The 26,629-nt window shown below is 43.8% G+C and overlaps 1 protein-coding gene across 1 annotated transcript in view; it reads right to left on the reverse strand.

Moving 5' to 3' along the window:
- Window positions 1-277: 277 nt before the first annotated feature.
- Window positions 278-26,629, reverse strand: part of LOC111644892 (putative E3 ubiquitin-protein ligase HECTD4) — a 36,864-nt gene continuing 10,512 nt past the window's right edge. The window contains 64 exon segments of the mRNA XM_023393856.2: window positions 278-2,547; window positions 3,080-3,302; window positions 3,474-3,669; window positions 3,805-3,971; window positions 4,069-4,290; window positions 4,603-4,706; window positions 4,819-4,974; window positions 5,107-5,226; window positions 5,442-5,588; window positions 5,777-5,967; window positions 6,388-6,511; window positions 7,092-7,195; window positions 7,304-7,449; window positions 7,562-7,785; window positions 7,872-8,079; window positions 8,172-9,571; window positions 10,096-10,275; window positions 10,375-10,580; window positions 10,686-10,816; window positions 10,904-11,109; window positions 11,208-11,389; window positions 11,485-11,645; window positions 11,738-11,874; window positions 11,997-12,134; window positions 12,823-12,949; window positions 13,050-13,186; window positions 13,326-13,373; window positions 13,376-13,562; window positions 13,714-13,877; window positions 14,135-14,214; window positions 14,356-14,504; window positions 14,632-14,793; window positions 15,227-15,330; window positions 15,458-15,573; window positions 15,929-16,098; window positions 16,201-16,365; window positions 16,518-16,700; window positions 16,905-17,040; window positions 17,225-17,427; window positions 17,544-17,625; window positions 18,213-18,399; window positions 18,546-18,826; window positions 18,926-19,079; window positions 19,481-19,665; window positions 19,762-19,908; window positions 20,098-20,264; window positions 20,387-20,531; window positions 20,642-20,777; window positions 21,146-21,318; window positions 21,404-21,492; window positions 21,608-21,712; window positions 22,191-22,383; window positions 22,934-23,179; window positions 23,313-23,476; window positions 23,600-23,704; window positions 23,799-23,918; window positions 24,055-24,253; window positions 24,455-24,558; window positions 24,654-24,807; window positions 25,268-25,392; window positions 25,839-25,967; window positions 26,076-26,196; window positions 26,312-26,417; window positions 26,514-26,584. Coding sequence (XP_023249624.1) covers window positions 2,411-2,547; window positions 3,080-3,302; window positions 3,474-3,669; window positions 3,805-3,971; window positions 4,069-4,290; window positions 4,603-4,706; window positions 4,819-4,974; window positions 5,107-5,226; window positions 5,442-5,588; window positions 5,777-5,967; window positions 6,388-6,511; window positions 7,092-7,195; window positions 7,304-7,449; window positions 7,562-7,785; window positions 7,872-8,079; window positions 8,172-9,571; window positions 10,096-10,275; window positions 10,375-10,580; window positions 10,686-10,816; window positions 10,904-11,109; window positions 11,208-11,389; window positions 11,485-11,645; window positions 11,738-11,874; window positions 11,997-12,134; window positions 12,823-12,949; window positions 13,050-13,186; window positions 13,326-13,373; window positions 13,376-13,562; window positions 13,714-13,877; window positions 14,135-14,214; window positions 14,356-14,504; window positions 14,632-14,793; window positions 15,227-15,330; window positions 15,458-15,573; window positions 15,929-16,098; window positions 16,201-16,365; window positions 16,518-16,700; window positions 16,905-17,040; window positions 17,225-17,427; window positions 17,544-17,625; window positions 18,213-18,399; window positions 18,546-18,826; window positions 18,926-19,079; window positions 19,481-19,665; window positions 19,762-19,908; window positions 20,098-20,264; window positions 20,387-20,531; window positions 20,642-20,777; window positions 21,146-21,318; window positions 21,404-21,492; window positions 21,608-21,712; window positions 22,191-22,383; window positions 22,934-23,179; window positions 23,313-23,476; window positions 23,600-23,704; window positions 23,799-23,918; window positions 24,055-24,253; window positions 24,455-24,558; window positions 24,654-24,807; window positions 25,268-25,392; window positions 25,839-25,967; window positions 26,076-26,196; window positions 26,312-26,417; window positions 26,514-26,584 — 11,029 coding nt within the window. The 3' untranslated portion in view covers window positions 278-2,410.

The raw sequence follows: 26,629 nt of genomic DNA on the forward strand, positions 1-26,629 counted from the left end.
TGGTGATGTAACCAGAGTTGGTTGTGGGGCCTTACATAAAGAGCGTGTCCTAAAAGAGACAAAACATGCTTCACAGGCATCATTCGTCATGATAAACATTCATTGTCTGTGTGGACATGTAGCAGGCAAGTCCGCCCGCTCATGTCAAATGTCAAATGGCCCATTTTGGGGTGGATTTTGGAGTAGAAAACATCAGTTTATGAGACATGTTTTCCCAACCACTCTGAATGTTTATCTGAGCAATATGTGAAATACATAAAGCGGGACAGTCAAACAGTGTTTGTACATGAAGACATTTCTTTATTGTGACACAGAAATCTCAAATGCCATCTGATTCTTTACATCTGTATAATCCATTTTAGATATGTTAAGTTTCTGATGTGCAGAGGTAAGACAGTAAAAGTTAAGTTAATGCAACCATAAATAATTGTAATAAATATCAAGTAAATGTACAGCACACATTTTATCGCAACACCTCTTTGTATGGATATGTCCTTTTTCTAACCTTATCTACTCCCCCGCCAGAGGAGGAAGTAGAAGAGAGAGCGTCCCTGTTAGCAGCGGTATATCACCCTTCAAAAGAACTGAACCAAAACCAAAACTCGCAAGCAATTCAACAACCCAATATGCGTCAAATATCAATTCTGTTGTTTTTCAGTTCTATCCAAGTAAAATGGCGATTTTACTCACACAAGAAAACATGTTTCACCATGAGTAGAAGAAATTGATTCCATCTGAGTACAAGACAAAGGTGATAAGATTACTGGTATTTCCAAAATTCATAAAAAATAACAACACAACAAACTGGATATCCAACAGACATCACCTAGTTTGCTCATTTTAGAATCTTTTCCTGGAAGAGTAGTGCAAACAAAAAACAGAAATTATAAGGTGAAGTGAATTAGCAATTAATAAAAACTGCCATCAAACATAACTTCAGTCTATTTACATTTTTTTTTCTATTTAATTTTTACAAAGCTAAACATTTGGTTATGGGTAAAATTAAAAAAACAGCAGAATCCTGTTCATCTTTAATTAAAGAAAACTATGAAAAGGCAGAACTCAAGATAATCCACCCCCCCTTCCCCGGTGTATGTGTGTAGATTGTGTATGTTGGGGAACAAAGGGGGGGTGGGATTTGTTGCACATTCAGTAGCAGTAGCACACAAACAACGTGGGAGAGCAGCTCGTGAGAACATCGTCTCCTTCCCATTTTCACAAAGCGACACTGGTTTCACAAACCTGAAGTGTAAGTTTATCAGAACCAGCAGGCCTCTCTTATCGTCCAGTCTACCTGACCTACCATGCATCCACAGCTACTTGGATATCGAAAAATCAAAGAGCAATTTCATAAACAAATAGATTAATATGACTTTTTTTTACATGACTTAAATACCCTCTCTTCAGAGACTTGAATAAAATGTATTCAGTTTATATAGGCATAAGTTAGTTTGTCCATTAGCAGTTCATATTTTTTTTTTTCTTTTTTTTTTAAACAGGCAGTAAACTACATAATATCCTGTACAGCACTTGTTCACATCTTCTGCCTGCTCATAGCTGTCATGGCCAAAAAATAGGCAGCATCACACATTTCCTTTTTTTTTTGGTAGTAGTAGTACCTCCATCTCAAACGTCAGATAATTCTGTGAAAATCATTTGGGTTTTTCTTATCACGCACCAACCAGCATCGCCCTCTAGAGAGAGGGTCCTACTGTACAGCAAAGGCATGTTTCAGAACATCACCCCCACAGACGGGGGGACAGAGGGAGGCAGCTAGGTTAAGCAACAGGAGAATAACAGTTTGTTTGTTGCCTTTACAGAAACAACTCAGAGAGGAGCTAGTTTAGCTGAGACCACACTTGAGAGTTCAGCGATCATGAATTGAACTTGCGACTGTAAAGTGCTGATATGAAGTCATCGTGTTAAGTTGCTAAATTCACAGAACTTGACTGAACCTTGTTGAACCTTCGGTTAAAGTTAGGGGAAGGGAAAAGGTGAACGGAAAACAAAAGAACGGTGTCACAGTTGCTTCACCTCAATGCCATCCTCAAATTCAGTGCATCCATAACAGACACTTGTTATCTGTGTCAATGTTAATTCAGATTATCTTCCCTGAATTCCTCAAAAAATATGCATCAAACATCATCATGAGATGTAGTATTTATGTAAACTGCAATTTAAAAAAAAAAAGAAGAAGCAGGGATTAACATGCAAAACATTAATAGCCACCTAAAAAAAAGGTTGAATTAAATTTGTGGTTTTTTTTGGAGCAGCAGAGCATAAAGGTCTATTTTAGAGGAGGGTCCGGGAGTGTGGGGGTGAAGGGAGGAAGGGGTCAAAAGTAAGAGTGGGTGGGTGGGGGGTGGGGGGCAGGTATATATGCTTGGGAACGTTGGGTTGTCAAGTCTTCTTAGCCGCTGAGAGGATCCTCGCGGTAGTGGATGGCGTATCGCAGTTTCTCCAGCATCACATCCAAAGAGGTGTACTGGGGCAGTTTCACCATGAACATACAGGTCTCCACGCGAATGTAGCGCGAGTCTGGCTGACCTGGAGAGCAGAAAAACAGGAAGGTGTGTTACAACAAAATCACTGAGTGCTGCTCTTCCATAATGAGTCTTGTAATGCAGGTTTACCACTGGAGTTTTTCATGGTTCTGCAGAATGTGGCCAGAAGGCCGTGTAGCAAGTGATAATAAGCTCGTCTACTGATAAAAGTGAGTAAGAGTGTTAAGCTATCTTATCTGTAGTAAACCCTAGTAGACAGATTTAGCCTGTGACTTGAAATAGTAACTCAGATAGGTCCCACCTCTGCGAATGTGAGGATATCATACGGTATCAGAATTAACAGTGTGTCTTTCTACATGGAACTGCTGAGTATATCTCCGTGATACACACCTACTAATTTACAAAAACATGACAAACAACATGTTCAAAGTCTGCCTAAGGTTGCAAGACAACATGAGCTGCTTTGATAATCACTATCAGTAGTTTCTGCACCAACAGCACTAAGAAGAACATCACACAGAGATAGCAGCCCTTGTGTCCAATCACAGCGCTGTTGGAACCTCGTAAGCCGTTACCTGCAGCTCCATCAGGAGGGGCGATCTTCATTGGGTAGGGGGGAACGTGGGCAGTGTCAGGCCCCCCATCCTTGCAGGGGCAGGTGAATGGGATGCGCTCCTGGTTGCAGGCAAATTTGATGAACTTGCAGAGCTCCTCCTGAGTGAACATCTCCAGGGCGGTCCAGAAGAACTCGATGTGCTGGTCTGTCTCCATCAGACCCACCTGATACATGGTGTGAGCCTACAGAGGGAGAGAGTAGGGTGCACTGAAATCAGATTTTAATAATACTAACCTGTAAAAAAGAAAATTATCTTATAGTACTGAAATGAACAAGTCTAACCGACTGACTAAGGTTAAAGCCCTTTATAACAAAGCTCTCTAATTCAGATTTCACACAAATGTAAACTTTACCTTGAGGAACTCCAGGTTGATGTAAGGCAAGCCGCAGGTGCGCAGCTCCATCTCCAGGGGGCTGAGCATGGTGAGCAGCTGCAGGGGAATGATGGAGCCCAGCCCAGCACGCACTGCTGTCATACACTCCACATTCTGCAGCTCCCTGAGACGAAGGCTCCGCACCGCCCGCGCATACACATCCTTATTCTCCCAGCTTAACATAAAGAAGCAATACAATACATCCAGAATGAGAACAGACCAATGTGCTGGGTAGATAGATACAGTTTTGCTGCATCAAATTATTTGAAGACATCTGCAGTCAAGAAAAACATGAGTAGGTTTCCTGTACCTGACGGTGAGGTTGCGGCCTCCCTGACAAAGCTCCACCTCCTCACCAGTCATAGTGATGTAGGTAAAGGTGCAGCAGGGCCGGCTGGGGGAGTCCGGGCTTTCTCCTGAATGGTGCTGGGAGGAGATCTCCGCACACAGGGCCTCCAGCTCTGTCTCATCACTTACCTGCAGTGTCAAATGAAGATGTTATTGTAGCATGGCTTCAGCAGGGAAAGCAGCCTAACATCAACAAGCAAGTTGCTGACACGGTGCCGTCACTTACGTTTTCAAACTTTTTGACGTAGTTGTAGGTGAGCACGTCAGCCTCCTGCAGGTCCTGCTCCAGGTCAAGAGACTCGGCCACCAGACCCTTCCAAAAGGAGCCTAGCAGGTCCAGAGGAAGCGGCACGTCTGCGCGGATGGCTATGCCCAGAAGTTGACCAAAGAAGTGCAACAACTGTTCCTCTGCGTAGCTTATAGGGCATGGTGTCAGGATGTACTTCCCCTGAGGAGAGCAAAAAATAACTATAATTCACACTACAACCCCTGTGATTAACTTTGTTATGCCAGATAATATTCTTAGGAAGGCTGTATTCTTAGGATTCTGATATTAACAGTATAATCTGTAGTTTTGTGATTGTACTCAACTCACTCAAACTCAGAACATTTCATAGTAAAGTTTCAAAATTGTGAGGAAACATTGAGATTTCAGGCAGCATCAGGCCAATCATTACTACAGGTGTATGTCTTGTTTTAAAGAACAAAAGAGTCAAAAACAGGACAAACTGAAAACATGTCAGATACTGAAAGACGTTACCTTGTTCCGGTTGGCTGCAGCACTGGGGCAGGGGAGCAGCAGCGACAGAGCGGAACTCTGTAACTCCTTACACACCTGCCATAGGAAGTGTCTAAAGGAGCCACCTGGAGAGACAGATCCGTCACAGCTACAGTTAGGTTTGAAAAAAAGCAAACATTTTGACAAGTAAAGGACTGTAAGGAAGTACGGAAAAGGATGTGAAGGAGAAATTCTAACTTGTGCCATGAACTTCTTCTCCAGTGAAGCGGATGTTAAAGGCATAGGTCGGGTCCCCTCCACTAGCCAGTTTCACACAAAGTTGGGACGACGGCACGCAGGATAGCTGGCGTGCTGCCTGGCAGAAATACGTGTTCTCTGAAGATCTGATCTCACCTGAAGGACGGAAACAGGCCAGAGAATCAGACAGAATGTTTGCAACGAACCAGTACAAGTGATATGAAATTGGAAAAAAAAAAACAAACAAAAAAAAAACAAAACATGTGAACAAGTGAAAGGAATGCCTACCTCCCACAATCTCGAGAGGATCCAGTGTAATCTCTGGAGCAGCGTGGTCAGCTGTTCGCTGTACTGTGGCGTTCAGTACTCTGTTCATTACTGTGACCTTCGTGTCATAGAAGATTAGACCTGTAACAAATGAGGACAGAAGAAGTGGTAAGGGTGACAAAGATTAGATCTGATCAGATTCACATTGTTTTTAGTCCACTTCAGATATTTAAATTTTAACAGAGTGAGTTTCCTAAATTGGTCAATACACTGATACGGTCACACCTCAAAAACATGGCCCACATAGTTGACTTTGTCCCATTAACCTTCTAGATCTGTGCTGAGATCCTACTCACCTTTGGCCTCACATAACAGTGCTGCAATGCTGTTCTGATAGGTATGCGTCTGTCTTAGCTCCACCAGCGGCAGAAAGAAACTCTCCAGGGTGTTGTTGAGGGACTGCAGCAGAGCGAAGCGCAAACGCAGACTCTCCACAGGCACATCTGAAAACACACAAAACGTAATTTGTAGCTGACAACAACAGAGCGAGTGTGAACTGTGCACATTACATTACAGATGAAAATATGTACGATGGATTCACAAGAATAAGTCATTAAAAGAGGCTTTGTTGACTTGAATCTCTTGTGAGTGAGCGTACAGTCATGCTTTACTGCGCGGGCAGGTTTCTTACTGAGCAGGCTTGCCACACGGGGATCAGCGGTATCACTGGTGTCCAGGTAGACTTCATGGGGGTGTAGTCTGGCTGGTGTAATAGCCAGGTGACGGCACAGCCTGTTGATGTACTGGACCAATGCCACATCCATTTCCAAGCTCCACTTCCTACAGGCCTTCTGGGCGTGACGAGTGTCTATACAGGTGCACCTAGAAAAGAGGGCAGCTGCTGTTAAATACAGAGGTGTCACTCTTACCCACATATTTATATCCTCTAGTTTGTTAAAAAGGTAAACAGAGTGTCTTATATACAGCTTCCATCCACACTATAGGACACTATGCAACATATTACAGGAGACAATTACATGAATGCTGTGATGCAGGTTATATAATGGTTGTTAAAAGAGGACTTGGGTAAAAACATGAGCAATATATACAATTTTAAACAACTGCATTCGCTTACTTTATGATTAAGTCTGATAAATCAAATATCAGATCACTACAAAACTTAATTTGATAAAGCTTTAAAGGAGACACATTTTGTCACAACAGCTAGTGTATAAATGTGGCAGAATTTGAGCTACAGCAGTCCGAGTGCTGGTTATTGGAGTCTGACTCTCCTGTTCTCACCTTTCAAAGTGGAGGTCATAACCACAAGCCAAAATTGCCCTCCAGACGCTGCGGATGTCCTGCTTGGCACGGTCAACAGCAAATTTATGGAAGCCTTCCAGTGTCAAGTACTTCTCCTCTGGGACTAAAGAAAACAAAGTGGTATGTGAAGCAGCTCACAGGTCTGGGTTTAAAAAACTCAAGACTCAGGTTTATGGGGCGTCGTGTGGTGCAGTGGGTTAAGCAGGCGCCCATATGTAGAGGCTACAGTCCTCGCTGCAGCTGGCCCCGGTTCGACTCTCGCATCGGACGGCCCTTTGCTGCGTGTCATTCCCCCTCTCTCTGCCTCACCATTTCCTGTCTCTCTACTGTCCTGTCCATTAAAGGCACAAAAAGCCCCCCCCAAAAAATATATAACTTTAAGACTCAGGTTTATTCTAGTGGGATAGTAAAGCATCACAGTAGTGCCTTATCTTATCTTAGTCATAATTCAAATATCGCTAATTTTACCTGGCCAACAGTAAAAACATACCAAGATGCATTTAACTTCCAATTATATAAAACAAAGCAGAAACAAAAGCAGAAAATCCTCACTTTTCTGTCAGTGGACGCAGTTCTCAAGCAAAAATTTAATTGATTTAACTTTTGCTAGGAACATTTTGCAAACACTATGTTAAGCCTGCTGTCTTGAACTTGTGTGTAGTCAAAGTGTGACTACTACAAACCTTCATTTTTTTTAGCAGGAGACTTTTCCACATCTTTCTCATCAGGTCTGGATTTCTCAGGAGACTTTGGCTTCAGAACTGTCTTCTTCTCACTCAGCGCAGTCCTGGCACAGGCAAGAAACCACAAAAGTTCAATTTCATTATTGCGTCCAAGTGTAAATGTACCTAAACTTGTGCTTGTGTTTCAAAGTGTTCTGTGGGAAATTACTAACCTGACACTGTTGAGCACAGACTTTTCCTTGGTGGGAGGTTTGGTGATGGGCCTCTTGGTGCTCACAACCTTCCCTTGATGTTGCTCTTTTCCTGCCTTACTGTACTTGTTCTTATTGGGCTTGGGAGTACCATACTTTCTTAGAATCTGAATAAAAAACAAATCATTGTGACACAACTGAATGTACATATAGTATAAAGTGTTAATGTGTTTCTGTTAGTTGAAACAACTCCCCCACTACTGTACATCGCAGTAGTACCTGAGTAAGTTGGTCTTCAAGTACTTTCTTGGGAGGACGAACATTCGTGAAGAAAGTATGCAGAAGGTTGCCAGGCGTCTGAGAGTTGATCTGCTCTTTGCTGAGGTAAATGTCAGACACTTTAACCGGCTTGGCCGGTGTGAGGCTGAGCATCTGCTCCGAGTGCACACAGCTCTTAAAAATATCTGTGAGGACATCTCGTGCTCCAGGCACAAGCTTGTCACCTTAAAACATGGAGATAAGATTTAAGATTGTATTCTGTCAGAACTGTCACTGTGCAAAAGCAGAAAATATCTAATCAAACACCAACCTCTGACTGATTTGTCCAGGAAGTAGTCTTCAAGGGCGGAGCTTCCCTGTGTGTCAAACAGGCTTTGGTTAACACTGGAGGCTGTGAGGATCTCCTCATTGGTCAATTCCATTAGCTCCTCTTCACCTTCCAGACTGGACAAACCAATCAGGTCGCTGCTGTTGAAAAGACTGGCACGGATTTTTTCCACTTTGGCCCGAGAACGAACCTATAATCAAAAAAACAAAGATAAGTGTATTTCCTCAGAACAAAACAAAATCAAACCGCTTAATTCTATTAATGTGCTCTTAATTAACCCACCTCAATGACAGCATAGCCCTTGATGGGCCTAGCCATGACTGCATTGCTCTCCAGTGAGGTGACTGTGTGCACGGAGCCCCCATCCGACACCGACGGTGTATCTGCACTGTCGAGAGGCTCCCCCAAGCTGCCGAGACTCCCCAGGCTTCCTGTACTACACAGGGAGGTATCTAGACTCTCCTGACTAGAAACAGTCTGGGGGTCCTGGGGGCCCTGTTGTGGGTATGTAACAGCTGAACCTGCAGCAGCAGGCGTGAGAGGTTGAACAGCTGACAGCTCCTGATCGACAGAAAGTTCACTGGCAGTGCGGGAGACTCCCTGAGAGGAGCTACAGATGGAGGTCTGGCTGGTAGAAGCTGAAGCGCTCACACTCAAAGCTGGAGTCACGCTGCTGGAGCTGTCAGGACTCTCGGGACCTCCGTTGTTAGGGAAAGGGCGCTCAGGTTCAGGGCCTGCTTTGCCATCCTGAGGGCTGGAAACCCCGGCTCCAGCTTTGGGCTTCTTGGGGTCCTCTTCCTGCAGAGGGATGAACACTTCATCTTTGAAGAGGCCTCCGTGTGCGTTGCAGGCTCTGCGGATGGCATTTCGAACCACCACCTCCTCCAGGTGCGTGGGGATACCTGAGAGCACCAGCAGGCGACTGTGGGCAGTAGGCCCCACCAGGGCCTGGCAGGCATCTGTCACTGCATCACTGGTCACACTTAAACCCTGTGGGTCCTTATTGGCAAGATGTCGTAGGATCATCAGGAGAGTGAGGCAGCGGTGGAACCACAGCATGTCCTCAGGTTTACTGCCCGCCATGTTCAGCAGGGCACTGTCACTCTCTGACAACCGTGCACCTCCACTTCCCCGTTTCCCAGAGACTGCTGCTGCCACTGCAGCCGCTGCTCTCTCACGCTTCATCTTCACCTTCTTACGTTTGGAAAGCAGACTGGGGCTCTGTGGTGTTTGACCTGGGGATGATGAGGACGATGACGAGGAGTCACTGAGGTTGGGGGCGCTGGTGGAAGACAGGGCTCCCACTGAAGAACCACCAACATTCAGGGGGAGTGTCACCTCAGCGACAGCCAGACACACCTCCATCAGAGCGTGGAAGTAGGTGGAGAACCGGCTCTGCTCTGCCCCCAGAGCCAATGAAATGCCTCCAGACGAAGACCCGCCTGCACCAGCACCTGCAGCAGTCCACCCCTGAGTCTCCCGGTCGTAGAGCTTTCGGAGTTCAGTCTGCAGGGCCATGAGCACTGCGAGGCAGGGGTTAAGCAGCAGAGCAATGGAGCTGGAAAGGCCAGCTGGGCTCTTGCGCTGTTCCAAGTGGTGAATCTTCCGCAAGACTTCAGCTAACAAGTGAAAGATGAGTTCCTTGATGGAAGGAGCCAGATCAGTGGTCCAAAGCAAACCACCTAAAACAATAGGAAAAATGGGATTCTGGGAAATCTTAATTCATGTTTGGCATGATTTATCTCACAAGCTTTCAAAGTACTTCTATGACTCATGGAGCTTTTCAGTGAAGAATAATGAATATTTGGGTTCAAGCAGCTAACAAACTGAACATTTTATGATTTAAGATTGCCATTTTTGACCTCTTAAGTATGAGGTTCTTTTCTTAGGGGAGTGATGTTGTGAAAAATCTTCCCACGTCTAAAGCGGTAATGTAGCGCTTTGTTTTTACTGGCATGTTTTTTTTAACATTCAACTCAAAAGGGGTTTACAAAGAATTTCACCATCTTAGCTTTACATAATACCCAAAGGCCAAAAAAACAAAATCAAGAACAAAATGTAAAATAGAGTTATAAAATTGCAAACAAATAATTTGGGTCAGCAAAATTGTACTCCGGTTACATTTATCCTAAGGTGTACACAACCGTACTAACAGGTTAATAAATTAGACTTGCTGAATGTAGTCAAAAATGGGTGTTCAACCTACCTAGTAGTTCTACCACCTGCAGCAGCACAGACGAGGGAACCGTGTCCAGCTCATCCTCTGACCGTTCACTGCCCTCTCCCAGCTTCCACGTCAACAGCTGTTCAGCAAACGCCATGGCCAGAGGAAACTCCAGTGGCAAGGAGTGCAGCACCAGTACAGCACCAGGAGGGGGCGACACTCCTGTAAACAAGAATATTACATATTTAATTTTTTTTTTTTCATCCTGTAACAGATTATTTTTGATGAAAACTTGAAGCAGCTTTAGAGTTAGATACTCACCCAGTTTGATGTGTACTTTATCAGTGGGTATGATAACAGAGGGGTATTGGTTGGTGGTGGGAGGGGGAGTAAGGCCTGTGTTGGTAGGTGAAGCATCCAGAGGATAGCACACAGCCTCCATCAGATTTAGTTGGCCATTTCTACGCACTTTGTGACCCAGACCATACACCATGACTCGGGCCCAGGGAGCCTTGTACAGGCTTGAGCTAATGGAGTGGAAAAGGTGGGAGAGAAATGTAACAAGGAAAAGGATGGTAAGAAATCCAAATTCATCGTTAATTGCTTAAGCGTAATAGAGCAAAGTAACTCACTCTTTGCGGCAACCTAGCTGGCTCTCCTTGCAGGATACGATCACAAATGCAGCACCTGGAAAGCTGACATCCATGCTAACCTTTGACTCCGTTACAGGAAACTCCTCAGATGTGAACTGCTCTGGTGCGTTCTGTCAAAATGAACAGAGACATTTAGCTGCTTTACAAAGTAGTATCCAGAGAGTTCATTAAATATAGCACTGAGTGGCAGAGCTGACCTGTAGAAAGCAGCAGATCTGTTTTGTGAGCTCCAATAAGCTTTCCTCTCCTTGATGCAAGGCACGGGTGATGGCCACTGTCAACCACTCCCGGATGGGCTGAGCATTGCCCTGATAGAACAGGTCTGTCGGAGAGCAGCTTTGACCCTGGAGGTTATGAAGCACAGACTGGGCCAGCAGGATAGAACTTGAACTGATAGTGCCATCTGCAGGAAGAACAACATCAGAGCATTCAGTACAGAAACGCAACAGAGCATTTACATCACATACTTGAGAAATCAAGTTATTCATAATTTAAACTCACCAGGGAGGGGTGGAGCCAGCAGCTGATTGGACAGAAGCTGCAGGTGTTCCAAGGTGATGTCACGGATAGCAGGTATGTGGAAGAGACGAGTGAAGGTGTGGGGATTCTTGGGGGCAAAGATGTTGAGCAAGGCCATACGGCAGTATAACCGAGCCAGCGCACTCTCACAGCGAAGCAGTTCCCTGAGGCAAAGCAGGAAAATAGACGTGATTTTGAGCACAAGAGCAGGATGCCTATAAATGAAATGATGATCATCCTCATTAAGTTCATATGTTACCTATGAATCTGAATGTTGCTACTGTCTAGTGAGACCAAGCCATTGGCCGCAGTGCGTCGAGATCCAGCAGGTGGGCGCTCCAGCATCTCAATGGGGTACCAGTACCTCACCAGCACCCCCTCACTGCGCAGGTAGGTCTCCACCTGTACAAGTTCATTCACCTGAACAAACACACATACACAAAACAAGTTAGTTTACTGATAAAGTCACTGTTAAGCTACTGAAGTACTGTACTTACAAGTATTATACTTACAGAGTCCACATCGAGCACCACCCCATGCAAACCAAAGGTCTTCAACATGCCCCGGATAGCAAACTTGGGCAGTGCTGTTCCCCCCGTAGTGCTGTTGGTATTGTTGCTGTCAGGACAGCGGATGACCACCGTCAAGCCTGTGTTGAAAAAGCAGATTATCATCAAGGTCAATGAAAATGCAGAACAGTTTTAATGCAGTGCTTTATGTTCCCTGAGGTTAGATCATTTCAACTTGTATAGTGATGTAAGTGGGTGGTACCTTTGCGAACTTTGTCAATGGTGAACTTGTTGGCCTCATCCTTGATATCCTCAATGGTAGGGAGGTAGAGGTCACGGGGGATGCCACCATTCTCTTCATAAAGGAACTCCACTGTCTGTCTTGCAATGTCCACCATACCTGTTCCCATTCAAATACACCACAGAGATAAACACTGTTAAAGCTTAACCTATATTAAATATATTATATGTACGTATATATATATATATATATGTATATATTAACCTATATTAACCAGAATTGTGCAGAATTTTCAGACTGAACATCAGTATAAAATATGCATAGGCTCAGAATGGGTATTGTTTAGTTAGCCATTCATTTAATAAAGGAGGCAATAACTTTTGTCACTTAATTTCATGTCACAGTAGCACTATGATTTTCCTACCTTGTTTTCATATATTAAAGGATCATTCATTTTTCTATTATATTACGACAGCACCTGTTTGTATGTTGTGTATTGCACCTTCATTATTAGAGGCATTCATCTTGCTACAGAATATATTTTCCATTTCTTTTCTGTTCCATTTTTTCCTCCAAAGCAATGTTCTGACTCAGAGTTTCTGACAGCTTTTAGAGGTGCCAGCAATCCACTTTCATTCATTCTGTTTGTGATATATTCATGATTAGATTCAGACACAGACATGCCGTCACCTGTTTACAAAACCTTGAAGTTTGTGGATCTGCTGACCTGTTTATTCCTTGTCTTAATCAAATGATGTTGGCAATATAAATGTTTTATGTTATGGTAATTTGCTGCGTTATACAATATTTTTGTTCTATGTTTTAATGATATGCTTTCATTCTTTACCCAGCTGCAGAGCTCCTTTGATTTGATCCAGGCCAGATTTCCTTTCAGCTTCATTACGGAACCGCCTACGAATGGTCGGAAACACTTTGGTCTCCCAGGCCTTGACCAGCAGGGCATAATGGTCCTCCTAATGTCAAACCCAAATCAACATAAATCATATCAAATCAAATATACAAGCACACCAACGTTTTCTCGATACAGTGTGAATAAGTGGAGTCCTTACTCACCCTCGGAACATCGTCATCATCCTCGTCATCACTTTCATCATCTGCAATAGGCGGAGGATGTGAGTCAGGCCCAGAGGTGACTAGGTTCTCGTAGCTCAGCTCCACCTTGTAATGGCACGACAGGTCACTGTTGTACTCTGTACCAAGAGGAAAAGACAAACACAAGATGTATATTTCACACATACTACCAACTCATAAAAAATGATAAACAAAAGAAATCTAAAATAAAAGCATGCACATTTTTAGTTAAAACTGAGATGAAGGTCATAGACATACGTTGCTGGGCAACGGCAACAGCTGCGATTCGGCAAGGGGGTCCATGGGACCAGTGTCTGATGTAACGCTTGCACCTGCATCATTATCACTGTCTGAAGCCATAGCAAAGGGCAGTGCTTCAAAATTTGCGCTTATTTCCTCTGCAAGGTCCACACATAAGTCAGCCGCATTTCTGTGTGCTTGGCCCTCTGCGTATGCAAAAGGCCGGCTTCCAAAGTTGGCACGGATCTTTGAGTTCTACAAAAAGGAAACAGCAAAAAAAACAGAGTTAATCTTGAGGGAGAACATAAAATACATATTCCATATATGTGATGAACCAACTTTTACAAGAGCTCAACAACTGTTCAAATATAAGGCTTTCAAGGTCATTTTAGCTACAGAAACCCACCTTCTTTTGAATGTGTACCAGGGGCCACATTCCACCTGCCACATCCTCAAGAATGGGGCTGAGCCGCTGGCCACAGTAGGTAAAGTAGACCCTGCCTTTAGGGGCCTGACCAGGGGGTGGAGGAGTACCCTCAGAGCGCTCCCAGCCTATTCCAGCCACATCACCTGTGTTTATGCAAATGTAAGATCACATCTCAACAATGATGTTAACAGGTAATGACATATTTTAAAGCATGCAAACACTGGATACAGCTTGAGTTAAGGAAGCAAGATATGTTTACAAAAAGGGTTTTGTTGAAAAAGCAGCCAGTTAAGATACAATGGTTTTAAGGAGTTTAGTTCAAATCCATAACACACATCACTGTATGGATTTCTACATCAAAACAAGAGATGAACAAAAAGTTTTTGTACTCCTGTCTCACCAGGAAGTAGAGCCACATCCAGCCTGACACTTTTCCACTGCAGCAGACTGGAGCCATTGTAATGTACTGCCCTACCATTACTGACACACAGACAGATAGGAGACAGACGTACAGAGACGGAATGACACAAAAGAGAAAGATAGCAGTCAGCACTCAAGTCAGAAACAGAGCAGTGAGGAAAAAGATGGAGTCTCTCAGATTGAATATGCAGTTGAACATACTTATGAAACAGACATGTGCCGACTGGGTTGGTCCACGCTCCGTCTCTCTTCTCTGCCTCAGTGGCAAAACCAAAGGACACAATTGGGCCACTGTCCTCCTCAGAGTCTCCATAGGAGACGATTTCTATCTCCCAGTAGAAAGAAGGTGCCTGCAGGGACAAAGAGAAGTAAATAGAAGACTAAGGGTATGATTTTATTATTTTACTTCTTTAATAGACTTTCAAACAAAGTTGGCAAATATTAATGCAGGAGTGCATTCCACTGTGATCTGTGCACCTGAATTGGTACAGGAGAGGTGGCGTAGATGAATGTGCCTCGAGGCAGACCTCCTCCAGCACTTGGATCAGCCAAGAAGGTGACAGAGGTCAGACGGGATGAGAACATGCAGGCACGGACTGGAGGGAACACTCTGGATGGACACCAAGTAATTTCCTTGGGCTGGTGCAGCAAGCACATCAAAGGGAGATCATTGGAAACAAATCAGACTGTAGTACATCAAAATGTCTTTGAAGGTTTTTGAGCCCATTATGAGCTGACGCTTGCAGCAATATAAGAATTTCATACCATAATTATCTTGGCTTCAGCTGTCAGTTAATTAATACATGTTCAAGAGACTTTTGTGGTTTTCCATCAGCACTTTTTTTAAAACTAAAATTAAACTCTCTTAAATAAGGGAAACATTCAGTTATTGCTTTTTCTGCTTATGCAAACAAACGATTGTTTTTCCACCTTCTTCCAGGATAAATATGTATTTTCTGCAACATGCAGATGTATGTTCCATGAGGGGGTTTCTCTTGTGTTAGTTGTTCCTTACTGCAACAAATAACGTAATCAAAACAAGAACTATTCTATAAACTTGGGTGACTCCCACCTGGCGCCTGTCTGTCTGCAGAGGTGGAGGTGGTGGCCGAGCACAGTCCCGGTACAGCATTCTCACCCTTTCACATTGAGCCTCCACCATGCCAAGACGCTCTCCTGCACGATGAAAGAAATGTGTCACGCACACAGCTGCCAACTGTGCATGGTGTTGCAGACCAAACGCATTACACTGTATTTGAGATGTTTTTGGGTGCTCAAATTATTTGTGTGGATACATGCTCACCGGGGCTGCATTCCTGGGCAACCAGGTTGAGAACCTCTACAGCGGCAGGACACTGCTGAATGAACTCTTCACAGAAGGAGCTATCTTCAAGGAGCTGTGCCATCACCAGGCATGCCCTGGAAAAAAAAACAAAAAACACCAGTAAGAACATTGTAATATGTGTCCAGGCTATGGTTTTGCTGTGTTTCGTAGTATTTTTTTCAACATTATTAGATCACATTAGCAGAGTTAAAGTTTCAAAGGGTTTCAAGTACTCACATTTTAAATACAGCAGATGAAAAACAACATTGTTCAGCCGTTAACCATCAGTAAACTTGGAACTAGTGAGGTTTAGAAGCGGATTCTCAAAATGGCAACATAGTACTCCTCAGAAAACAAAACAGATTTAACGTGGGGCCATCAGTATCCACCACTTTGACAAGATGCACAGATAATTCACAGACGAGTTTACTTACATGAGCATTTACTAACCTGGTTCTGATTTCAGCCAGCAAGCGCACTGCAGCCATTACTGGGCTGGAGCCATCTCCTGTAGCTGGTAGAGAGGTGTGAATGGAGAGACTGCCCTCCTGTGGCAAAAGCATGGACTGCACTGCTTGTACCACCTTTTCTGTGATTGACAGCTTGTACAGAGGGAGAGCCTGTTGGAGGTGGGTTAGAATTGAAAGAGACACACTGAGATTCAGACAGCTATTTTCCAGTAAAGTAAGGACTCGCTTGTGTGTTCATGCTGGAATTCTTACCTCAGATCTGGGAGTGCAGAGGCGTGATATAGGTACAGTCAGGATGTCTGAGGCTTTGCAAGCTTTCCTATACTCACAAGAAGGAAACTTGACTGTAGCGATGCCCTCCTGCTCATTTATGGACATAACTATGCCCACACTGCCCAGCACTCCTTTACCTACCACCTGGAATCACAGGATATGACAGCAGTTAACATTTCATTGCTTCCAATGAAAATAATGGCGCCATGTTGATGTGTTTTTATTGATGCAAATTACAGCGCACACGTTAGTATGTTAAGCATAGCATTTTCACAATGTAATCTCCTTTAACTAACCTGGACCTCAGAGCCGATCTTAATAGTTTCTTTGAAGCCTCCAAGGGCGCAGAGTGCAGCAACAGCCTGTCTGCCAATGGCCTGCAGCTTAGCCAGTTTCCTGCCACTGCTGCTGCCATTTTCCAGAATACTCTCAGCATACTTCCCCAGCTGAGGAATAAACATTAGCGCCCGGGAGAGCACCTACCACAAAACCCAAAGGAAAAAGCATTAGGTTTATGACATACGGTATCATAAAGGATCAAATAGATGTCATGCTAAATAGAAATTATTTTCAGTGATTTTAAATGATCAATGACCCTGTAGTGACTATTCACAGTTACAGTATCAGTTACCAGCACCAAGTATAATGAAAGCTAAGAAGGTAGAAACGTGATAATCATTTACCTTTTCAGCAGTGCTGGTCCAGATCTGAGCAGTGTTGGACTCGGGAGCAGTGAGCAGACTATGCAGCAGAGCAATAACCTCAGCAGCCATACTGTTGGCGACATGGCCACTGATGAACGGCCTTACAGGGTCCGACCTATTCAAGGCAGGTTTTGAGAAGAGACGTCACAACCACAATCAAGATTGATGTCGGTCACATACGCGTGTTGCCCAATATATGCCATACTCTCTCCGTAGCATTTTTGATTGCCAAGGGAGTGTGGACTACTTGGAATACTGAAACTTTAACTTGTATATCTGATCGCTAAATCAAACAGTACCTGGCCAGCTCAGCATTCCTGTCCCTACAAACAGCAGTCTGAGCAGTTTTCTTCTTGTCGCCAGTGGTGATGCCTCCAGCAGTCTCCTGGGCCAGAGTCTCCACAGGAGGACCAACACTCACTATCAGACCAGACTGGGCCCACTTGTTGGCTTTCCTCAGGGCAGCAGATGCCTCCTCTGTGATCACCTCACAGCTTCCACTCTAGGGAGGGATTCAAATAGGATGGAGGTGAGAAAAGGCTACAGTAAAACTACTATTCATTTGGTGAACATATGCTGTTGAATTAAACTTTTTCTTACTCATATCAAAACTTTTACCTTAGTCATGTCTCTGTCCATCTTTACCACCTTTTCCATGTTTGCTCCTGTGCCAAGCCGAAAGGGACGTCCCTCTGAGCTGCTGTATTTAGAAGGGATTGGTAGAATGCTCATGTCAGGGAAGCCTAGACTGAGTTCACTAATATGAAAACACAAGCAGCCTTTTTCCACCAAATTTAGCAGGTATACGCAGGTTTTTTTAAACACGGCTAAACCCTGTAATAAAACCAGATTGAGCCCCTTTCCACTGCCTGTCAAGTTTGCCTTTCAGTTTGTACTAAGGACACGCACAACTGCGAGGAGCAGAGCAAACACACAGGGGGGGAGAGGGAGCTGCTAGCTGCCGTGTTAACTGGTAAAATGGATCTGTCAGGTCTCATCTCCGGGTTGGTGCTCCTGTAAAAGTGTTGAAGCCTCCGTGTGAGACTTATTTGTGTGAAAACGTATTTTTAAGCTCCACTGCTCCGTGACAGGCCTACAGTGTCTGTGCTTTGAAAGACGTTACAGGAGGAAAAGAGGTGAAAATAAGCGTGTTCATTCACAATCATTTGACCTAGGTGTGAATGCAATTTTTTCCCTTTTCCATTGCCGACAAAAGCCAGATGTTAGCGGGTCTTAGTGGATTTTTTGACCAGTGGAAAAGGAGCTCTACTTTAGGGGAGGTCATACCTGAGAAGTGGTTGTAGAACCTCATGAGAAGACTGGTCCTCTCTCTTGTGGATAAAGATTGACAGTTTGCCGTCAACAGCCTCTCCCTCCTCCCCTACATCCTCAGATTTCAGAGCTCCTTTGGAACTGGCTCGGGATAGACTAGTGTCTGGCTCAGAGGAGCTGGGGGAGAGCAGGGTCTGACAGCCTAGTAAAGAGGGAACATTGTAATTAGCAGGAGAAAATGCCTCTCGTCCAGTTTAGCATGTTTTTAGCATTTTAGCATTTAGCAAAGTATTTGCTTACAGGGACCACCCCTTATCACACACGTATTTAGTAGGAAAAGAGACCAACCTGGTACTACATAGTCTGCCAGCTTGGCTAGCAGCAAGGCAGCTATACGTGAGGCAGGGTCACTTGCATCTTGCTGCTCAGCATCTAGCGTGTTAATAGAGTAGCTCCATGACGGCAGGGCCACATTACCACAGTCCTCCACACTCATGAGAGGCAGGGCAGCTCGGCATAGCTGGAGGATGATAAGTACCAGCTTTGGAGAAGGTCTCTGATCAAGCAGCAGAGACAAGAGCTTAGAAACACAGGCTGGCTGGCTAAGTATAGCTTTCCCTATGTGGCTCCTGAAAAACAAAAGAAAAGGAACATATACATATATAATATAATACATGATATAAATAAATACATGATACATGATATACAAACATGACATAAAACCCTACCTGGAGAGGTCATTGAGCAGACTGAGCACATCCTGTAAGGCATCATTGCCAGCTGCCTGATTCCCACAACACTCTGTGGCCCTGGCCAGGTGATTGGTCAGCAGGCTGGATACTTGCCGTGCCAGACCAGAGTGCACTGCATCTGTCGACCCACCTTAGAAGAGCGAAAACAATTATTACTAACCTATCATTACACCATACAACTAATCATTTCATCTGACAGTGTGGCAAACCCTTAACATCTTTAACCCATTTATACCGGATGCTGCGCAGCGCAACATTGCCCCTCCCACCGGTTGCTGCGTAGCGCAGCATTGAGTCTCCTGCCAGCTGCTGTGTAGCGCAGCATTGTTGATTCTCTCGTCATTTTCATGACGCATGCAGCATATAAATATGTAAAATATGTATAAATATATCATGAAAATGACGAGGAATCAACAATGCTGCGCTACGCAGCAGCCGGTATGAATGGGTTAAAGTGCCCTCATTACTGAGTAACGTTTACACTAGTCGCTGTTCATACACAATCAGAATGAGTAGCTACCAACTTCATACCTTCCACCTTCTCCCACTCAATGCATCGGTTGGCCAGCACCTGGAAAGCAGCCCAAGCCATGGTGGCCACCTTCTGCTTTTTGGTCTGTTTCTCATTTGAGCTGCATTCCCTCTGACCACTTAGACTGCACAGGCTGTCCATAAGCTGAACCAGCCCACTCCGGACTAGGCACTGCTCCTCACTCCTGTGACAACACAGACAACAAATGAGGGTCAGCAATATCAGGGTCTAGTAGCATAGGAATAATAAAAGAGCAATAATTTAAGATGGATTCTCTTGCCTGGTGTAGGGGATTGTGCAAAGCAAGCCAATACTGTTTGCACAAGCAATGGGGTAGCGAGCACATAGTGACACTACAGACGTCATGGTCTCCCCAAAGGCTTCCTGCACCTGCTCCACCATTCCACCACAGGTCAGCTCCTCAATCCTGCACAGATGGCACACAAACACAGATGTGTAGAGGAACCAGACACAATCTGGGCCATTATACTCAGCCATTATCTGTTTTTTGTATAATACTTTAATATGATGGCTGCAATGCAAAACCTTACAGAGTCTTTCAAAAGTTTTTGTTGTAGTTACTGATTGTTAATTGTGGTTCAGCCTCTCCTCTTACCTTGGGCCACCTTGCAGTACCATAGTGACAGGCCCAACCAGGTGGGTGACCCCACCCACTCTAACAGCAGCAGTGAGCAACTCCCTCATATGAACAAGAGCCTGCTTCCGTGTGCTGCCACGTCTCCATCGTGTCTGCGCAGCAGACAGGAAACTGCTGCTTGACACCTACAGAAATGACAGGTAAATATCTCAATGTCAAACCAGAGTTCACACAATGATTCTCATGCAGCTATGGCAACAAACAACTCAGTAAAAAAATGGCAATGAGTGATGAGTAAGAAACTAACAGCTTGATCAGGTGTAGTCCCAATAAATGCAAAGAGCTGTCCCAGCAGCACACTGTATGTTGGCTTGTCACGGTTGTCCTCTATGGCCAGAGACTGCAGCAGGGTAAATGAGCTGCTGCGATGACTAGTAGGGTGGTGTCGCCTCCTGAAGTTTAAAAAAAAAAAAAAGACAACCAGTAAAAGAATAAATTCAATCTCTGTTTCATTCCGATGATTCACTATAATTAAAACTCAACTCAAAAAATCAACACAGACCTTTGTGGAGCGTGCGTAAACTCCAAGTCTTGGTTAGCAATCATCTCCAGGTCAGAGGGTGCAGACATGCTGCGCAGGAAGACTGGCTGCTTTACCAAGGGGATCACGGTCTTGGCATCTGACACTGACTTAGAGGCTGACGCAAAAAATTTGATTAATTAGTTGAAACTCAAACTCATCTGCCATCACTGATGTCCTGGGGTAACTAAAACACTTACCGATCATGCAGGAATTAATAACTCACAAATGAAAATACTGATTCTCAGAAATAAGGCAATCAAACAATGCATTTCCAGGAATTCATTAAAGTCAGGCTCTCGTGTGACTTACGTAACTGTACCCACAAATTTAATAAGAACACTAGATCAAGGACATTTTAATAGTGTGAGTGTTTGACAACATGCAGCTTGAAAATCTCATTGAAAGAGCAAGTCTCTAATCAAAACAAGGTTCCACTTAGCAGCTACTTAGCACCATAAGAAGACATAAAAAGATTATGTGTACCTGGACCTGGTGTGCCAGCAGGTGTGGTGGTTAGGCTTCTGCAATGTGGAGCGATGGTAACATGGAGCAGCAGCTCGGTGCGGTTCATCAGACTTTTCACCAGCGCCTTAGTTTTGACAAGTGGGGTGCTACTTCTGATGTGTGTGGTGTTTACCTCCTGGAAGAACTTCTCCCTGTTGGTGCAGATGCATAGTGTTAGGATATTGACATAACATATAGTTTGCCTCAACTAACTAACTGACTAGCTGAATTACTTGCCTCAATGCAAGGACAACATTTTCCAAGTCACTAAAGTCAAGTGGGACCTCCTTCAGGGAGCAGAGTAGTTCCAGCTCCTTAATTTTGTTCTGGTACAAAAAGCAAAACAAAACAATCACAGCAAATGGTAGTGGTAATGGAATTATCTCTTGAGCAAAAATTGAAAACTGTGCACATGGTGTATATTTGAATAGTGAAGGGTACCTCAAAGAAGTGGTAGTCGTGAAAGAAAGGAGCGTTGTTCTCCAGCTTTCCCTGCTGGGCCTCCTCTACCTCATTCTGCCACTTCTGTTCCAATTCTGCTACACTCTGAACGCAACACGGGAGATAATTAGACACAGATTAACAGTCTTCCACTCTTTGCTTCTGTTCAAGTTGGTAACCTGATTTATTTTACTTTTATTAATATTAATAAAAGTTTTTTTTTTTTCTTCACTAAAATCATGTGCTCTGGTTAGTCTCGACCTTATTTCCTAATTTTCCAGGTTATATTTTATATTTTAATATACTGCCTGTCATGCAAATATCTCAAATTTGTTGTCACATCCTCAGCATCCTGACAATTACAAATATGATGAACATTATATTAATCCATTAATCCTATTTCCTGTAGCCAATATCAAATACTACAAATTAAACTACTTCAGAAAGAACTTGCTTGAATGTCTTCATTAAAAACAGAGGAAATGAGCAACATGCATAATGTGTACAGTGTGTATTTAACACGCAAACATAATCTAAAGCATAATGTTTTTTTTTTTTAAAAAACCTTGTTGTGTAACTTTACCTGTAGCTGACGCTCCATGGCATTGATCTTCTTGAATGTCTCAGCCATGATCTTACAGACCAGGTCATACTCCTCTGCGTGATCCTCACGGTATTGGTAGTTGACAAGTGACTGAAGGGCATCCACCAGGCTTAGGTGTTTGATGACACAAGATACGATAACCTCCTCCATCACATCTGGTCTGATCACCTCCCTTGAAGAAAAAATAGTTGAGTATAAAAGTTACATAATGCACTTGACAAGAAAACAATCAGATGTTTACTTTATAGTGGGTATGCATCGATATCAGCAATATCACCTCCCTTATTCATAAACATACAAAAACTATGGCTGCTTTGAATAGGGAGAGCTACAGCACAAACATGTCGAAAACAGCCGTTGGAACAGAACTGAAAATTTACAGTATGAACACAGCCTCAAGGCACACACAAATCCTAGATTTCTGGTCCTATTTTAAAGCAGGATGTGTCTGCCTAATCAAAATCACAAGGACTTCAAAGGATATTCTGATCATCTGTGGACAGTTTTGTAAAATTTTTATATTTATATTAAATAATTCACTCACTCTGTGCTTGATTATTTAAAGTTACACAGAAAAATTAGGAAGAATTGTTTCAAAATGGCCTCTGTTTATCAGTGTTTGTGTTTACCACTTCTGGGGCGGTGACCACTGTGATTTCTGCATACAGCATGGAGATGACACATGCATATCCTCTACTACTGTAACAGCATGAACTTCTTACTTGATGCTGGGACGGAACTGTGGACGAGCCCTTCCAGACACCTCTCGTAGCCTTCCCATGACGCCTGGAGGGAGGCGGATACGAGGCAAGTCAAAGTAGGTCCCTGGCATAAGGCCTGGAGGTGGGATGAGCACGTCAGAGGGGTAGATGAACTCCCGGTCCTCCTCAATAGTGAGTGGCAGAGGTGAAGGGCTGGGTGTGAGGGCAGGAGAGATTGCACCATTTGCTTCCACCTGCCACTGGCACCTAGAGAAAAAACACAGCTTGTCACCTGTCTGTCATCTTGGCTGCCAGCAGCTTGCATTGTACTATATTGTATCTATCACATGGGCAGACAATACCATAGTGGTAGCTTTTTGTGCTATTTTAACTGTGTCACCTTTGCAGCAGCTTTGAGCAGAGCAAATCGTGGCAGGCCTCTTCCTCCCTTGTCACCTCTGGTCCGTTGTACAGAATGCGGAGCATTGAGCAGGCCAACACTGACAGACCCAAAGCAAGGTCTGCCAGGAAGGGGAGGCCCCCAGAGACATCCTCTGATGACTCCTGCAACCAAAAACAAACAGCATCTTCAGGAGTAGCTGTTGTTCTTCATGTTCCACGCTGCCAGTTTGATTAAACAATGCTTAGTACAGATGTTTGTCAAGTGCCAGTGTTCCCAGGTTTTACCTGAGCTCTGACAGTGCAGGAAAACCCCCACATGGCTTTATCAGGGGTGTTGTGTTCACGTCCACTCCTCATCTCAAAGGAAAAGGTCACAGTGTCTCCTTCGACCTAAAACAGGGAAGAGAAAAATTGTAGCTTTTCAAGGCTGCATGTGCTCTGTGTGTTCACTGTGTATGTATGTATGCAAAACAGCTTCTTGTACCTTGACAAGGTCTTTGGGCCATCCTGTCCCCAAGACACTGCGACTGCCATATCCTAGAGTGTTCCCTCCATACTCTGTTACTTTACGACTGTTGGTGTTGGGACCAGCGTAGATAACCAACTAAAATATCAGAGAATATATTTTGGGTGAAAATCCCCAAACTAAAGATTGGCGACACTTAAGAAATGGCACAAAATACATTTAACAGCTGCAAAGAGTGAAGACCATACAGCTGGTGTGCTGTGAGGGTCATTACCTTGTCATAGTCATACTGTGAAGAGCAGCGAGAATCAAAGCGAAGGTACAAGCAACGTGCTCCAGGGATGTGTACCGTCTCCTTGAACTTGTAATTGTCTCTCACAGGGTGCACTGTCTCTACCGTTTTCCCAGCAGCCCATGGGGCTGGGATCTTCAGTCCGGTCAAGAAACCTGGCTCCTCACGTTCGTCAAGAATTCTAATATCAAGGACACAAACACATTCCTGCTTTTAGAAAACTGAGCTTTTCACAGACAGAGCAGATGGCACTTAAGTTATCACTTGCTTTTCTGTAAACATGGTGGAATCTGGTTTTAATCTCATTAAAATGCTAAATTATGCAGAAAAGTGATCCAATATATAATCGATGAATTAATTTGTGAATCTTTAGAAAACATACTTGTCATCAGTGGCACATGCCTTCGCCCCCTGCCCTAGAGTGCCACCCACGGGTGGAGGCTCCTCAGTGAAAAGAGGAGCCTGAGTCTTTAGTAACAGGGCAGTCTGGAAAACACAGAGTGGAAGTAATTACTTAAATAAAAAGAGCAACAAGAAATAACTTTTTATTTAATGAAAGAATTGTCTTGCAAGACGCCAACCTGGCTGGTGTAGAGGACCAGCTGCACCAACTGTGGCATGAGGGCATCAGCAAGAATGAGGGTCTGCAGGTTAGGGTGCATCAGAGAGGTGAGCAACACTGGCAGCAGGTGCCCAAGCATGGTGGCCTTGGTTACCTGTTCCAGTCCTTTCAACCTGAGGATAGAAAGAAGGGGTTGGGCAAAAATGTTAAGTTGATGTATCCTTAGTGCAATTATATGACAAAGAAATCGAGATATTTCCACTGAAAAGCCACTGTGACTTTAGAAGCCTGCGTCCATAAATGATTTCTCAAGCACTCTTTTATTCTTTTTTAAAAAGGAGGCTGCGGCATTACTCAGGTTTAGCTAAATCTTGTTTCACGGTGAAATACTGCATTAAAGCCAACTATGAGAACATCATGTCTGGATTTATTTTTGTCAGTTACATTATGGTTTTATGGCAACACAGCAGACACCAAAGACTTAAAAAGTCTGGTCATGAAATATAATAAAATAAGTTGCTGGTAGACGATAACGGTATCCATCAAGCATTGCTCATCAAAAGTCAGATGTTTTCCCACCCTGTAAAAGTTCTTTAAATAAAAAAATAAAAAAAGATGAAATTAAAAGTTCACCTTGTTTCTCTGTCAGGGATGTCGCTGTTTATCAGGGCTGTGGTCACCTGCTGCAGGGTTTCCAGTACTTCATCACATCCCACCAGGATCTTGGTTGCTAGGGACAGGATACTGCTTTGTAGCTCCTGAGGACAACACACACAATAGGCCCACACTTACGTAACACTGCTTCCAAGATTTTCAGTGATCACATGTCTTTCAGGCAATATGGAAATGTATGTACACACTATTTTTATTTCATTTTTACGCCTACAGATAAGAACAACTCTGTATATCAGCACAATCTGGACTGTTGGTTTAAAGATGAGATGATTTGTTTTTATCCTTTTATCAGTAACCATAAGTGGCAATATCTAAAAACAACACATCCTTAGTTAATATAGCTCAGTTAACTGATATCATTAAAACTGCAACAGGCACAACTTACTAAGCATAACATCAAATAACAACACCAAACAAATATTTACCATTGCACCGCTTCATAGGTTGGTCTCTCATTGACAGATACACAAACACATGCTCCGCATGCTCCACATGCACAGAGGAAGGGGTATTTAAAGGGGATGTTTACCTGTACCTTCATTGTTTCCCCTTGTAGGGAGCTGTCACTGTCGTCGTTATCATCTGGACGGATTAGAATGGTGTTACTGAGGAGGTGGTTCTGAACAGCCATGAGGTAGCGCAGACTAGGTGAAACCACCTACAGAGAGAGGGAAACCATCTCAAGTTGGCACAAGTGCAGACTCAGAAAAACATGTGATCTTGATCAGTACAAATGTACAAAGTGTTGCTCAACAGATTTTCATACTGGCACAGTGGAGAGCAGCTTCTGGAAGTCGTCTCGGGCGACAGTCTGACATTTGGTAATGATGAGGCAAGATTCCCGAACTACAGTCTTGAGGATACAATGCAGCAGCTCATCACTCAATCTGTAGAAGAGAAAAATTTCAAGGACTTTAAACCAGTAGATACCCACAGAGCAACTCAGTTAACTTAGGTTTGTAAACCAAGACGTGATATTGTTGGAACAGGGTTGCCACTTACCTGTAGTGGTCGTCTTCTTCACTCCCAAATCTGTTCTTTTGTAGCTGGTCTGCCAAGTTAGTGAGGATGACGTCCCGAAGCTGAGACAGGCCACTGTTTCTTTCACCTGGGTGTCACACACAAACACACGCCATATGAGCTATAATCACCACAAAACAGTAGAAGTGCCAGCTGTATTAAAGTGAACGTGTTAAATATTCACCTTCCGTTAGAACAAGTTTTAGCAGTTTGCTGAGTTCAGCCTCCCCCTGATACAAGGTATTCAGGCCTGAGCTGCAAAGACAGAGAGGAGGTAAACTAAGAGGATTCATCACTGAT

This window comes from Seriola lalandi, unplaced genomic scaffold, assembly GCF_002814215.2.
Source record: "Seriola lalandi dorsalis isolate HSWRI2012SDOR001 ecotype SW California unplaced genomic scaffold, Sedor1 jcf7180002054945, whole genome shotgun sequence".
NCBI lineage: Eukaryota > Metazoa > Chordata > Actinopteri > Carangiformes > Carangidae > Seriola > Seriola lalandi.